Here is a 14,136-nt window from a genome sequence, read left to right on the forward strand (position 1 = left end):
GGGTCTGGGATAACTTGTCTAAGCATTCTGATTTTCTAGCTAAGACCTTTGGCTCAGGAATACAGACAGGAAGGGCTCCATCTTTCTGGGAAGGCTCTAGGGTGATGATGTTTTAATTGTGAAGCGTTCAAAGGATAGGAGAAAGTCTAGTGGCATAAAACTGACCCAGCAGAATATTTTAAACATTAAGATCCATCAACACTTATCACGGAAAGTGGATTGGTATAAGTTCTAGGAAGTCTGTGTTCTTTAGGCTGAGACCATCTCTGGTTGCTTGGCTTGATAGACTAGTCATCCTCTTTTTTTTTTTTTTTTTTTTCTCTCTATATTGTGTATAATATATGCATTATCTATATTAAATTCCTGAATAAGTTTAAAGACCGTCTTATTTATAATCTTTACAACACGATGTGGCTTCATGGTAGAGAGAGCAAAGTAAACAAATACAGAAAGACTGTTGAAATCTTAATGAGTTTAGCTAGCTGTGAGTATGTATAGTTGGGTAATGGAGGCTGAAGTTTTGGAATTTTTTTCTTTCTCTAATCTGCAGAATATTCTACCTTCTTTCAACCAAGCATGATAGTGATTGGCCATGGTCATCTCAACTGGAGCAGATAATGTCTCATTCAAATTAAATGGATTCTTGGTTAGAGGAGCTAACTCACAGGACTGCCAGTTTCTTCTCTAGTCAGTCTTGTTGCCTGTGTGCCATTTTCAGGCATGGGAAACTGATTGCTGATGTTTCTACTCACTCTTGTTTATGCTTTCTGCCTACACTAGCTTGGTGTTTTCTCCTCTTGGTGTCATCTATGAGACGGTCTCACATAGATCTCATATTGCTGGACTGCTGAAATGTAAAAATCAACTCAAAACATTCTCAGTTTTTTCAAGTTCAAGTTTCAAGTTTTCTTTCTTTCTCTTACTGGTTATTCTCCTTGCATGGTGATTCCTTTTTTTTTTTTTTTTCTAAGAGATCATGATGTGAAGAGATGATACCAGGAGCCACCCACAGTGCTGTCCTTTTCTTTGCTGAGAGCCAGATCCTCATAACTTCTAGGGATATATCATATTCACTTGACAATACCAAGCTGGTTTGGTTACCCATTGGTATTTTGGTAGCACCCCAGGCTGGCCAGACAGCTTGGTTATTTTCCTCCCCTCTTATTGGTAATTATGCAGAAATAATTACATCCAGTTCCAATTCAGTTATTTGTTTTCAATAGCAGCTACTTTGGCACAGCACATCATCCAACAGATGGTTTCATTTGTTTCTAATCTCATGAGCCAACTGAAGTCAGCAGTTGTGCTGTATTTCTTTCAAAGTCATATCTGTATTCAATCAACCATGCTGCCAGGCTTAACAGCATTGCTTTGAAAGCAAGTCTTCCCTTTTTTTAAACCATCCAGCTCTACAAAGAAATAGTTTTATTCAATTACTTTCAACTACTGTCAGGCCTTCAAAATGAGGATTGGAGACACTTCTATTCAACAATAATCATTTACCCTCCATGCCAAGTGGGGGGAAACTCTTCTGCCACCTGCTTTATTTAGAGCAATACAATCTTTTGCAGGTCATTTAGGAATCACTTGTAGCACAAAACACTACAAATGTATTTTGATAGTTCTGTTGTGCGCCATAGTATGTAAGGCTTGCTCAACAGAACAAAGCTTTTTAGTCCAGCATCTGATTCTCACATTGGAAGAAAATGTAATAATAAGCATTATTTAGGAAAAAAGAAGGAACTCAACTTACTTCTTTTTCCAAAACTGGATGAATAATGTGGTGATGCATTTTAGAACTGGAACTTTGAGAAATAATCTGATAACTTTGTTAATGGAACCATCAGTCTCTATGAAGGAAATATGAAAAGGTTTGAGAGACTTTTTTTGATGTATGCCGTTATCTCACCCTCCAAAAATGCACAGAAGCAAACCAATGCATCTGTAAGAGAAACTATTGTATATTTCTGTTCAAGAGTTCCTACAGCGGTTTCTTAATTACTTCTTTTGAAATGTGTTTAAAATATTTCCTGTGTGTTTGTGATGTAAACCTGCACTTATAGATGCCAATGGAAAGCTCCTAGTGGTGTCAGTGAAGTCTCTCATATGATTTCTGTGCTGTAGTTTTCTCAGTGCTAAACTAGCTTTTGCATATGCAGTTGTAATTATCAGGCAGAGTAATAGAGAAATCAATCAATTATCTCTTTATCATTAGGAATTTTCTTGTCAGCATTTTGTTCTATTTGTTTAAGTATTCTTAAGCATTATTGCTTCTGTAGTTGGGATTTAATAACCAAACAGTTTCTTGGAGAGTGGACTACTGTATTTATACTAAAAGTTTCTTTGTTTCTGTGTTTTGAAAAGGTACTTGGGTTCTGGCACAGCTCCCAGTAGTGGTATGGTCCTCATGGAGGTTGGCTTACTCAGTGGTTTCTCTGTGTCACCGGATTTCATTCCTTTAGACAATACAGTTAAGAAGATGGAAAGGGACAATGGAAAAGTCAACCTATACTTAGACTCTGTAAGTTGAAAATAACAAAGAAATGTGTTTGTAGCGATGTTAATCTTGAGTCTGCCATTGTTTGGTTTAAATTTGGAAAGACGTTATGATTGTATTTTTTGGGGAAATCAACATCTGCTGTTCACAATGAATTAACCGTTCAACTGTTTTTTACTGGGACTGATTAGATAGGTACAACTCAGTTATATTTGTAAGGGGTTTTTAGACTAGGCCTCTTAAAAAAAAATAAAAAATATATATATATATAAAAGAAGGCAGACATTTCAAGAAGTCTGTAGTTTGGCCAAAATGACTACAAATGAGATAAGCATCTTTATATGCATCCTGACTCCAAGTCTTCAGAAATGAAGTGGACTACCGCTGAGCTAGAAGTCCTTACCTCTTTCATGAAAGCACCATCACCAGGGTTCTCAGGATGTTTCTCTTCTGTTTTTCTAGCTAAATGAAACACAGGTTTGTGTGGATATTCCGGCTGTGAGAGACTTCAAAGTGGCAAATATCCAAGATGCTTCAGTGACTATAGTGGATTACTATGAACCTAGTAAGTGTCAGTCATTCCAAATGGATCTCAGTGATTCCAAAGTTTTAAAGAAAGTTTATTTTCAGGTAGCACAAATTTTATTGAAAACAACATCAAACTGAAATTTAATTTTTTTAATTGAATTGCAGACTTTTTAGACATTGACATGCCAAATTTTCAAGCAAATAGTGGTGTTTTCCCATATATACATTTTACTGTTCTAATGGGCTGGTTCCTCAGCTGGTGTGAGTCATTATAACTTAATTGTCAGCTGGTATAAATTGGCTTCAGTCTGGTCCAATGTGTTCTCAAAAACTACCAAAATGAAGCAGGAACTTCACTGTGGTTCGCTTACCAAGTTAATGATTATCTTTCAAGTAGCTTTTCCATCTGTTTCTTGTTTAAACTCCTTCACTGGAGAACATGCCAGTGGTTTGATTTCTATAGTTATGTAAAGAAGGGAAAAACAGTTTCAAAGTTTTTTGATTTAGGTTTTTTTTTTTTTTTTTATGTATGTGTAGAGTGTGTTTTAGAGAAAGGCAGCAATGTACAAAGCTTTTGGGCAAAATGAAAAATGAAGAAAGATTACAAGCTGCTGGAGAAGATATTAGGTTTTCATTACAGCAGCTAGCTGAAACATTATTAAGGATTTGGGTTTAGTTGAGATAAGGCATAAAAAAATTGGATAGGCAATTTTCTTCATGTTGGTTGGTTTTAGCACAAGACAAGAGACAACCAAATATGCTATGATGCGTACTACTTTAGATAGATGAAGATCACATTTACTCTATGTGGGCTGAAGTATTTGTTCAGTCACAGAATTTTAAACTAAAATAGGAAATTAGCAAATATAACTACAATGTCCATTAACCTAAAGCATGTTTTAAGGCCTAGTGGCTTAACAAATTAGAGCAATTTTTATTTGAGACAGACACATAACCCTTAGAATCTATGGCCAAAATTAATTTCCACATGCTTCAATTCCTAGGAGAAGAGCTCAGGATCTAGTCTTTTATAAGAATGCTGTTGGATAGGCAAATGAATACCTATATTAAAAAGTCACATATAAATGCACGTGTAAATATCTTCATTCTATTTAAATACATTTAGTATCAATACATTCTCAATAAATCAGTATTCATTTCAAGATATGAATTAATATCCTTAAGGACTATGGACAAGGTCTGCAACAGAGTTTAGTGCATCCCTTTAAAATGCTTTCTTTGTGAAGCTAATTTGTTGGTCAGTTCTCAGAAGTTCATTAACTAATGTTAACTAACCTTTGAACAGGGAGAAGAGCAGTGAGAAGCTACAATTCAGAAGTAATGCAAAGTATAACCCCTTGTGACTTCTGTGAAAGTGATTGCAGTCTTTGCCACCGAGATGGTTCTCCAGCCTTGCTTCAGCACTCTTCATTGGCCTCCTTGTTCTGTGTGCTGTTTGTCCTTCATGTAAACTTGCTGTGCAGTTGGGTGCTGTAAAAGGAAACAGATTATGTTTCACATCTAAGGTTTCTATAAATTGTCCAAAGAAAATTTCAGATACCAGCCCATCTGTAGTGATTACAGTGACCGAACTCCTGCTGCGTTCAGGGAGAGCTGGGCTGGCCCATATGGTAAATTTCTGGCTGTGCCAGAAAACTTCTTTAAGCATCTGCTGGAAAAACTTTCCAAGTGTTAGTTTCATACTGAAATAATTTTCAGAAGAAGCACAGAGTTACTGAGAAAGCAGTCTGAGAAAATATAAATCTAGCTTCCGTGTTCCCACTCCCTTTTTTCCCCCAGCTTTGTGCTTGTTTTTTAGGAACGTATGTTAGTTTACCATCTTTTCTGAAACACTCTCTGCTCCTCTGTTGGGGTGCTGGTAAGCAGAGCGCTGGGAGCTTGGTATCAGAGCTTGCTTTGTTCTGTTCTGCAGGCATGACACAACATTAATATTGAATTTCACTGTGTGTTCTCATGGGGAATAATATGAAAAAGAGCAGATTCAAGAGCCAAAAAGTGCTGCATTCACAAACTGCTGAATGCTCCAGAAAGTTGTCAGTCTTTCTTTATCATTACAGAGAAGCTCCATGGACTTTTTTGCCAACTCATAAGCTAATCATGTTTAAAAGTAAGGCCTCAGGATGTTCTTATGCATTTTACTCTGAAAGACTTTTACTGTAAATGTATCAAAGATGGAGTCTGTTTTAGGCTTCATTTCTCCAGGGTTATTCAGAAGCAAACCTAGTTCTCTTTTCATGTGAGAATGCTGGTGTCACTGGCATATTTATGGCCAGCAGGATGAAAGCTGCTTTGATTCTTCTCTGGTTTTTGGAAGTCTGCTAGAAAGAATTTGGGGCATCATTTACATCTTGTGTTTGCAGTGTTGTCCTGTCAATGGTTTAAGGGGCATAACCCTAAAGAGCTGTTTACTGCTCTCTGTGCCATGTTAGCTGGTTGGCCCTGAATGCCATCTGTGCATGCAACTCCTGTTGGTTGGCAGGAGAGACTTTTAGGAAGTGTGGGCTGCACATGCATTCAGTCCAGCATAACAGTTGACACATTTGCTTGCCTTTAAGCACATCCTTGTGTGCTTAAGTGCTTTGCTGAAGTGGAGTTGAGGAGAGAGATGGTGGAGAGCAACAAGCACTTTTATACCCAAATTACAGGTCTCTATGAATGCAGAAATGGCGTGAGCTTGGGAGCTCTTCCCTCCTGAGTGAGTGTATTGAACGTCTTCCCTATTTGGTAGCCCATTTATCCTTCTTGAACACTGCCTGTGATATCCAATACTTACTTCTTTTTGGTAAGGAAGCCAAGCTGATAACATTCCTAGTTACTAAAATGAAGTTAATAGCTGTCATGCTGACTAACAGAGGTAGACATTTTAAGACTATTGATTCCCTTTCTTTTACCTTTTTCAGACGGAGTGTGTATGTGTGCACATGTAATAATATGTCAGTCACTTTCCTTGAGCAATTTCTAATTTTTATTCAAATTTTGCTACTGCTTAAAATGTATATTTTTGTATTCTGTGCTCATCTGTACTTTTGTTCACAAAGGAAATCAGTGGATGGTAGCATGGGAAGAGGCCTGAACTTCCCAAACTGGGTGCCTTCTAATACTAAGGTATAGGTTTTTAACCGCAAGTCTAGTTTAGGTGGTAACTAGTAAAACTAGTTATTTGTTTTACTTTTGCTATATTTAGAAGGTACAATGTTTTTCACAAACTTAGGGTTCTGTTCTGTCTTTGGCAGATCTTAGGCCTGGTTCTTTGTAGTCACTTCACGCTTTTCACTTGTCTTTGGTGCACTTTGGATCTAGCCCCTTGAATAGTTGTTTAGTGCCTATGCTGCTTTGACCCACATGAAGTAATACTGTATTTATTGAAACCCAAAGCACTACTTAGTCAATAGGATGCAGGATCTGAACCTCTGTAAGCCATGCCCATGGTTGCATGGGTCCAAAACTAATAGAAACCAAGATACAAATTGAAACACATCATTGCATCTCAAATCCTTTACCCATGTATGGGAACATAGATTAAATTGTGCCAAGTGTAAGATCTGGAAAACATTCACACTCTAAATGGGAATCTGTTTTGCTGTGGGTTTGCTTTTTTGATGACCTATGAAAACAGGTCTTCTTTTGCTTTTGAGGACAGCAACCTTGACATGTCATTTGCCTTGATTTAATATCATTTCAAGAACCCAAAGCTCACATACTTTACAGTTTTTACTTTATGTAGAGCTTCTGAGAGGGACATTGATCCCTGATTAATGTTAGGATAAAGAGGCTTATTTTCTAGAATGTACTGGAGAGAAACTACACCTTTGCAGTAGATAGTAGGAATAAATTAGTTTTATTTTGCAGGCAGTCCCAGCTTCCCGAATATTCTCCAGAAAAATGGATTTAAACTGCTCAGCCTAATTTCAGACAGTGCAGCTTTTATTAGTATTCCCTTACATTTGTTTTTGAGACAAACAGCACATGTTTTTAAATGACTCTTGGCTGCCTTGCACACCATACTAAGAAGCATCAGTCATAATGCACCATGTTATGGAAATTGTCAGAGTCAGTGAACAAATATCCTCTTTTATTTTACTTTTCTCTATACAGCAGGCATATCATTAAAGACATCCAAATCTGCCTCTGTACTAAACTATTTTAAAGGAACAGTGTACATTTTATGACCTTAAACAAATGTTTACACTACGTGGCCTTTAACATTCCTACACCAATGCCTTCCGCCACTTTGGAGTTGTGGCTAGTGCTTTGAATGAGTTGCAGAGGATAAGTTTTGTATTGTGTGTTGGCAGTGAACAGAGGAAAGGGAAATTATGTGGCATAGTACTTGTTTTGTTTTCCTCATGGTTATATAGGAACGTTTACACAAATGTTCAGCATATCTATGTTTTTCCATTGCTCTATAAAGTCAGATTTTGATGTTAGAGGGGAGATGCTCCCACTGAAGTTATTAGTCATGGTTTGAACTTGGCTGGTGGCCAATCACCACACCAGTCACTTACTTTTTCCCCCCTCCTCAGTGAAACAGGGAAGGGACAAAAAAACCCGGGAGAATTTATAGGCTGAATGAAAAAAAAACAGGTTAGTGATAGTAACAATAGGAAGTCCATATGGCTAATACACAATGCAGTTGTTCACCACCTGGCAACTGGTACACAGCCCGCCCCCAGCAACGATCCCAACAACATGAAAAACCCCACCGCACCAACTGGAAGACATAAAGCAAGAGCACCCGCCTCCTTTATATACTGAGCATAACATCACATGATGCGGAATACTCCAATGACCAGTCCGGTCCTGGCATTCCAGCTGTGCTCCCTCTCAGCCCAAGGAAAGTTAACTCTATCCTGGCCAAAACCCGGACAGTCTCCACCCTTTATTCTATACCATTTACTTTATGCTTAAGTTCCAAATACATTTTAAGGAATCACCACTCCTTTCCTGGGTCTCACAGATGTCATTCTCTTAGTCTATGGGCCATCCTTCCAAAATGTCTACTGAGTTAATTTAGTCCGTAACTTTGGGTTCTGTCTGTCATGACAGTCTTTTAAGGCTGGAGGAATGAGGCAGAGTTGACTGTTCGTGAAGCAGGAGGCTTTGGATGTGGCAGGAGGATGTTGCGGGGTACCAATTGCAATAACAGGCTTATTTGACAGTTCAGTTCATTTGCTATTTTCACCTAAAATCCAATCCCCTTGAGGCACACATTGGACTTCTCTGTTCTTCTGTGTTACCCACCAAGTGCACCTAGGTCCTTGGGCAAAAGTAATCCCATGCATGGGTGTACCTTTATCCCCAGCATATTTCTAATGCACACTATGGGGGATTTATCCCCATGCACAGTATGTAGGAGGTTTGATTGAGCAGGGCCAGCTTGCTTGGCAGATCCTCTGGTATTGACTAACCAGGTGGCTTTTGCTAAATGGACGTCCCAGTGTTTGAAAGTTCCCCTACCCATTGCTCTCAGTGTAGTTTTTAGCAACCTACTCTATCGCTCAATTTTTCCAGAAGCTGGTGCATGGTAGGGAATGTGATATATCCACTCAATGCCATGTTCTCTGGCCCAAGTGTCTATGAGGTTGTTTTGAAATGTGTCCCATTATCTGACTTAATTCTTTCTGGTGTGCCATGCTGCCATAAGACTTTCTCCTTAAGGCCTAAAAGGGTGTTCCAGGCAGTGGCATGGGACATAACATAAGTTTCCAACCATCCAGTGGCTGCTTCCACCATTGTAAGCACATAGTGTTGGCCATGCCGAGTTTGTGGGAGCATGATATAATCAATCTGCCAGGCCTGCCCATATTTTTAACCATCATCCTGCATACCAAACAGGCTTTAACCATTTGGCTTGCTTGATTGTAGCAGATGTCTCACATTCATGGATTACCTGTGCAATACCATCCATGGTTAAGTCCACCCCTTCGTCACGAGCCCATCTATATGTTGCATCTCTTCCCTGATGACCTGAGGAGTCATGGGCCCAGTGAGCCAGAAATTGTTCACCCTTATGTTGCCAGTCCAGATCTACTTGAGCCACCTTAATCTTGGCAGCCTGACCCGCCTGTTGGCCCAACACTTGGGTGCATGAGCATCTATATGATGTTTTACAATTAAGTTCTCTACCCAAGCAGAGTATCTTGCCATAATTCAGCAGCTCAGATGGGTTTGCCTCTGTGCTGCCAGTTGTGCTGTTTCCATTGCTGTAACCACCCATTTGCCACCATCCATGAGTCAGTATAGAGGTAGAGCACTGGCCTTTTTTCTCAATCAGTGATAGTCAAGCCAGCTGGACGACTTTCACCTCTGCTAACTGACTATATTCACCTTCATCAGTTTCAGCGACCTGTTGTTTGGGGCTCCACACAGCTGCCTTCCACCTTTGATGTTTTCCCACAATGTGACAGGACCTGTCAGTAAACAGGGCATATTGCTTCTCATTATCCAGTAGTTTATTATATGGTGGAGCCTCTTCAGCACAAGTTACCTCTTCCTCTGGCACCATTCCAAAATCTTTGCCTTCTGGCCAATTTGTGATCACTTCCAGTACTCCTGGATGGCTGGAATTTCGAGCCCGTTGTGTGATTAATGTGACCCATTTACTCCACGTGGCATTGGTTGCATGGTGTGTAGAGGGGACACTCCCTTTGAACATCCAGCCCAGCACTGGCAGTTGAGGTGCCGGGAGGATCTGTGCTTCAGAAGCAGCTTGGACCCCTTCATATGCTGCCAATAACTCTTCTTTGGTTGGAGTATGGTGGTCCTTGGATCATCCTCTGTATCCCCAACTCCAGAACCCCAGGGGTTGACCCCAAGTCTCCCCTGGTGTTCTCTGCCAGAGACTCCAGGTAGGGCTGTTCTCCCCGACTGCAGCGTAGAGCACATTTTTAACATCTTGTCCTGTCCGAGCCGCCTGAGGACTACTGCATGAACTATTTGCTGTTTAATTTGTTCAAAAGCCTGTTGCTGCTCCAGGCCCCATATAAAATAATTATTTTTCTGGGTCACTTGATAGAGAGGGCTGACAATCTGACTGTAATTTGGAATGTGCAGTCTCCAGAAACCCATAACACCTAAGAAACCTTGAGTTTTCTTTTTTGTTAGTCGGTAGGAACATAGCTGTTATTTTATTAATCACCTCCAATGGAATCTGACAATGTCCATCTTGCTGTTTTATTCCTAACACTGAATCTCTTGTGCAGGTCCCTTGACCTTACCGTGCTTTATGGCAAAACTGGATCTCAGAAGGATTTACATTTTTTTCTCCCTTTTCTCGAAGACTTCTTCTGCTATATTACTCCATATATTGATGTTATCAACGTACTGTAAGTGTTGCAGGGCTTCATGCTGCTCCAATGTAGTCTAGATCAGTTCACGGGAAATGGTGGGGCTGTGTTTCCACCCCTGGGGTAGTGGATTTCAGGTGTATTGGACACCCCTTCAGGTAAAAGCAAACTGTGTCCTGCAGTTTCTGTTGTGGACTTTGTAGTGGTTGCAATGTCAATTGTTTTGTTACCAGATCCAGAGCCCTTCTCTTCATTTTGAGGGTGTTGAACAGTGTTTAATAGCACTTGGTAGGCGTGGGGCAAGGCGCCAGCATGTTGCAGTGAGCTGTGCCTCTCTGGAATTACCCAGGTGACAACATACTTTTTCTAAATATTTTACTAATTCTTCAGGATTCTGCACCTGTTTGGGAGTGAAGTTCCAATACACTGGAGGTGCCCACTCTTATAGGTACTTGCCCATGCTACTCCACACCCGCAGCCACTCATAATTCTCCAACCTTGGGGTAGATCTCCAGGTGATACTCTTAAATAGTTGCTTAACGCTGAGCAAAGCCTGAACCACATGCAGGAACACACTAGCTCCCAGCAGTAAGATGACCATGTTAATGTCAACATTTCAAGGATATTCTTGAAATTCTCAAACACAGCTGTAAATAGTCCCAGGACCAATGACTGCATCAAGTCATAGATCAGCATTACATAGTACAGCAAAACCAAAATCTTAACCCAACTCTCATGGGTGGTGAACAGCAGCATGGGGACTAAGTACAGCAAATGAGGTGATAAAAAGGACAAAAGCACTAGACAATATTACCTGATCTGTCATTATCTTAACCTTTGGGCCCCACATTCTGTGCCAAAATGACTATTGTGGTTTGAACTTGGCTGGTAGCCAGTCACCATGCAGCTGGTTGCTTGTTTTTTCCCTCCCTCCCTGCTGAAATAGAAGAGGGACAAAAAAAAAAGGGAGAATTTGTAGGTTGAATAAAAAACCCCAGTTTAGTGATAGTAACAAAGCAACAGTAACAGTAGGAAGTCAAAACAGGTAATACACAATGTGATTTCCCACCACCTGACAACCAGTACACAGCCTGCCCCCAGCAGCGATCCCAACAGCATGAAATTTCCCACCGCACCGAGCAGAAGCTGCAAAGCAAAAGCACCTGCCTCCTTTATATACTGAGCATAACATCACATAATATGGAATACTTCAGTGACCAGTCCAGGCCTGGCCCTCCAGCTGTGCTCCCTCTCAGCCTGAGGAAGATTAACTATATCCTGGCCGAAACCAGGACAAAATCTTTTAGCAAAAAATCTTTAGGAACAGGGTCTTCAAGGAGCTTTAAGGAGTGGTGTTAAAAGCAGTCAGCAAAAGGTATTTTGTGATGGAATCTTCATGTTGCATTGCCTGAACATTTCTGTGTGGTTGCCGTTTCTTTGATATCTGAGTATTCTCTGGTAATTCCTGTGCCCTTTTTAGCTGCCAATGGACATGGTCTGTGCAGGGCCATTAGTATGCTGTTAAATCAGCAAGAAATAGTAATTTGTTCATTATCAAGTTTAGAACAAACCATAATGCGTTTTAAGGGATCTTCTTCCCCCCCCCCCCCGATTCTACCGTTGCTGTCATCCATGATCTTAGCAGAGGTTTTCTCTACAGATTTCTCTCTGGGTGTCATCTAGAAACCTGCTATACCAAATGCTGTTGTACAGAACAGGGAACAAGTGCTGCTTATTGGGTTTACAGCACCTCGGAGTGTTGTATGCTGGGCCAGCTCGATGTTCCCAACATGGCACAGCCATTCTCCCATTTACTTCACAAGCAGGAGCCTGTGGCTTCTGCACATCAACGGCACATGATAAAAGGGGGAAGTGACCAGACTGGTGGAGGAGAAACATAAGAGCCAAGGTCCAAGGTTACACACCTGTCTTTTGTCTTGAAAGTCACTGTTGAAAATAGAACCTAAGATTCAAAAATAATTTTAATTCAGTTTTCAAAATATTATCCTAGCAATATTTCTCCAAATGTGTTGTTGAATTTAGTATGAAAATTGATAAGATTTGGTTTAAGCGGATTCTTGTAGAAAGCATATGTAGAAAACATAGCCATTATATAGGCTCTAGTGTACTACAGTGTGCAGTGTGTGTGCAATTAAAAACATTCAAGATCTTCACAAAGTGCCTGAACAAACAACACTGTGTGATGTTGTTTTTCAAAATATACAGTTAGGTTTTTAGGAAAGATTATATCTGGAAAGCAACTGGTACCTAATGGCAGAACTTTTCTATCTATTGCAAACACTTAAGAAAGATTATTTAATTTTAATTCTAATGGCCAATAATATTTCTGTTGTAGCCTTTCTTCTTCTACCATAAATCTTTTTGCAGTAAACGATATTTATGTGTTTAGTTCTCTAAATATTGGAAGATTTTGAAATTAGTTACTCTTATTATACTAGTAATTTATCCATAAAATACAACAGCAGTCATGTAATCAGGTCTTTTGAGTTATTATTAGATTCTTCTTTTTCCCATGTCAAAATATGTCAAAACTTCAGTGTTCTTATTCAGTTTATTGTATTTTTGTGTGCCACTTGAAAATACCATTGCACTAATGCTATTCTATGCAGTAAAGTCTGAGTGTGCTGTATTAGATCAATCCAGTGATTATTCTTCCTAATGGATAGCTTGATATTTTCAGATGTGTATGAGCATTAATTGCTTATGTGTTACATTTGAGTCACCAGAACTCCAGTGTTAAGATTTCTCTTTACTTTCAAATCATACCTTTTATTTCTGTATTTCTTGGTTACCCAAAAGCTTCATCAGCCTTGCTCAGATCTTATGATGTTGCATTATGAACTGATTATTTTGTTGTGGTTTTCAGTATTGTTAGGTGTGGTGAGATACTAATATGAGGAAGAAAATATAAAAAACCGCTGGCTCAAACGAAGTATCATATAAGCAGATGTAATGTACAATACATTAGCTGTTCTACTGGCTATTGCATCTCTTCTTTTTCCATACCAGGCCTTAAGCAATTTGAGCTAAAATTCTTGGCTGCCTTGAGATGTAGTCAGATACCTAGTTTGATCTATTTTAGGACCATCATACATGTTTCCACTTGTGATCAAATCAGAAATGGTAGAAAAAAAAAATGCTTTTATGAGCTGTTTTGAGCAAACAGAGGTGAACTAACATGCCAGCTATGCAAATTGCTTCTGTCTTTTCCAGCAATAAAACAAATGTTAAGGAACTGGACTGTTTCACAGGATTTTGGAAAATTGTCATTGATATATTTTTCTTCAAATAAAGTTTGCAATAGCTATTTTAAAATTCTATTAAAGATGACTTTTAATAATATATGTCTAGTGTTTGCTTGTTCAACAATACAGCCACCTTGTAGTAGATTGCAGTTTCCAAATTGTGTTGACCACTGCCCATCCTCAGCATGTCTTAGGGGCTGCCTCACCTGTGTTTTAAAGCTCATAATTTGCAGTGGTTCAGTGGTGACTTTTATGGTCAGGCTGCTAACCATGACCTTACAGATCGTTGTCTGGGACTTTTCTAACTAGGGCTCACCACATCTTAAAAGCATATTATTTTAGTCATCATACAGTTAATGGAAGCTTTGCTGTTAACATCAACAGAAGTAGTATACCTAAGATTATGTGATGAACTCAGTTGAGGCAAGCCCTCTGTGGTCCTGGAGAACCTCAGGAACTGTAGGAACTGTACTTTCTGTGAATGGGAGCAACCCTTTCAGATAAGAGCTTATTGCTCCATGGACCTGAAGTGGCAATA

At 39.5% G+C, this 14,136-nt stretch overlaps 1 protein-coding gene across 4 annotated transcripts in view; it reads left to right on the forward strand.

Annotated features, from left to right (window-relative positions):
* Positions 1–13,695, forward strand: part of CD109 (CD109 molecule) — an 83,788-nt gene extending 70,093 nt beyond the window's left edge. For all 4 annotated transcript variants that reach the window (XM_074895912.1, XM_074895914.1, XM_074895913.1 and 1 more), the window contains 3 exons: positions 2,365–2,521; positions 2,960–3,062; positions 4,332–13,695. In XM_074895912.1, the coding sequence (XP_074752013.1) occupies positions 2,365–2,521; positions 2,960–3,062; positions 4,332–4,522 (451 nt within the window). In that variant the 3' untranslated portion in view covers positions 4,523–13,695. The remainder of the gene's footprint in view (positions 1–2,364; positions 2,522–2,959; positions 3,063–4,331) is intronic.
* Positions 13,696–14,136: the final 441 nt, after the last annotated feature.

This window comes from Athene noctua, chromosome 1 (assembly GCF_965140245.1).
Source record: "Athene noctua chromosome 1, bAthNoc1.hap1.1, whole genome shotgun sequence".
In the NCBI taxonomy this organism is placed as follows: Eukaryota; Metazoa; Chordata; class Aves; order Strigiformes; family Strigidae; genus Athene; species Athene noctua.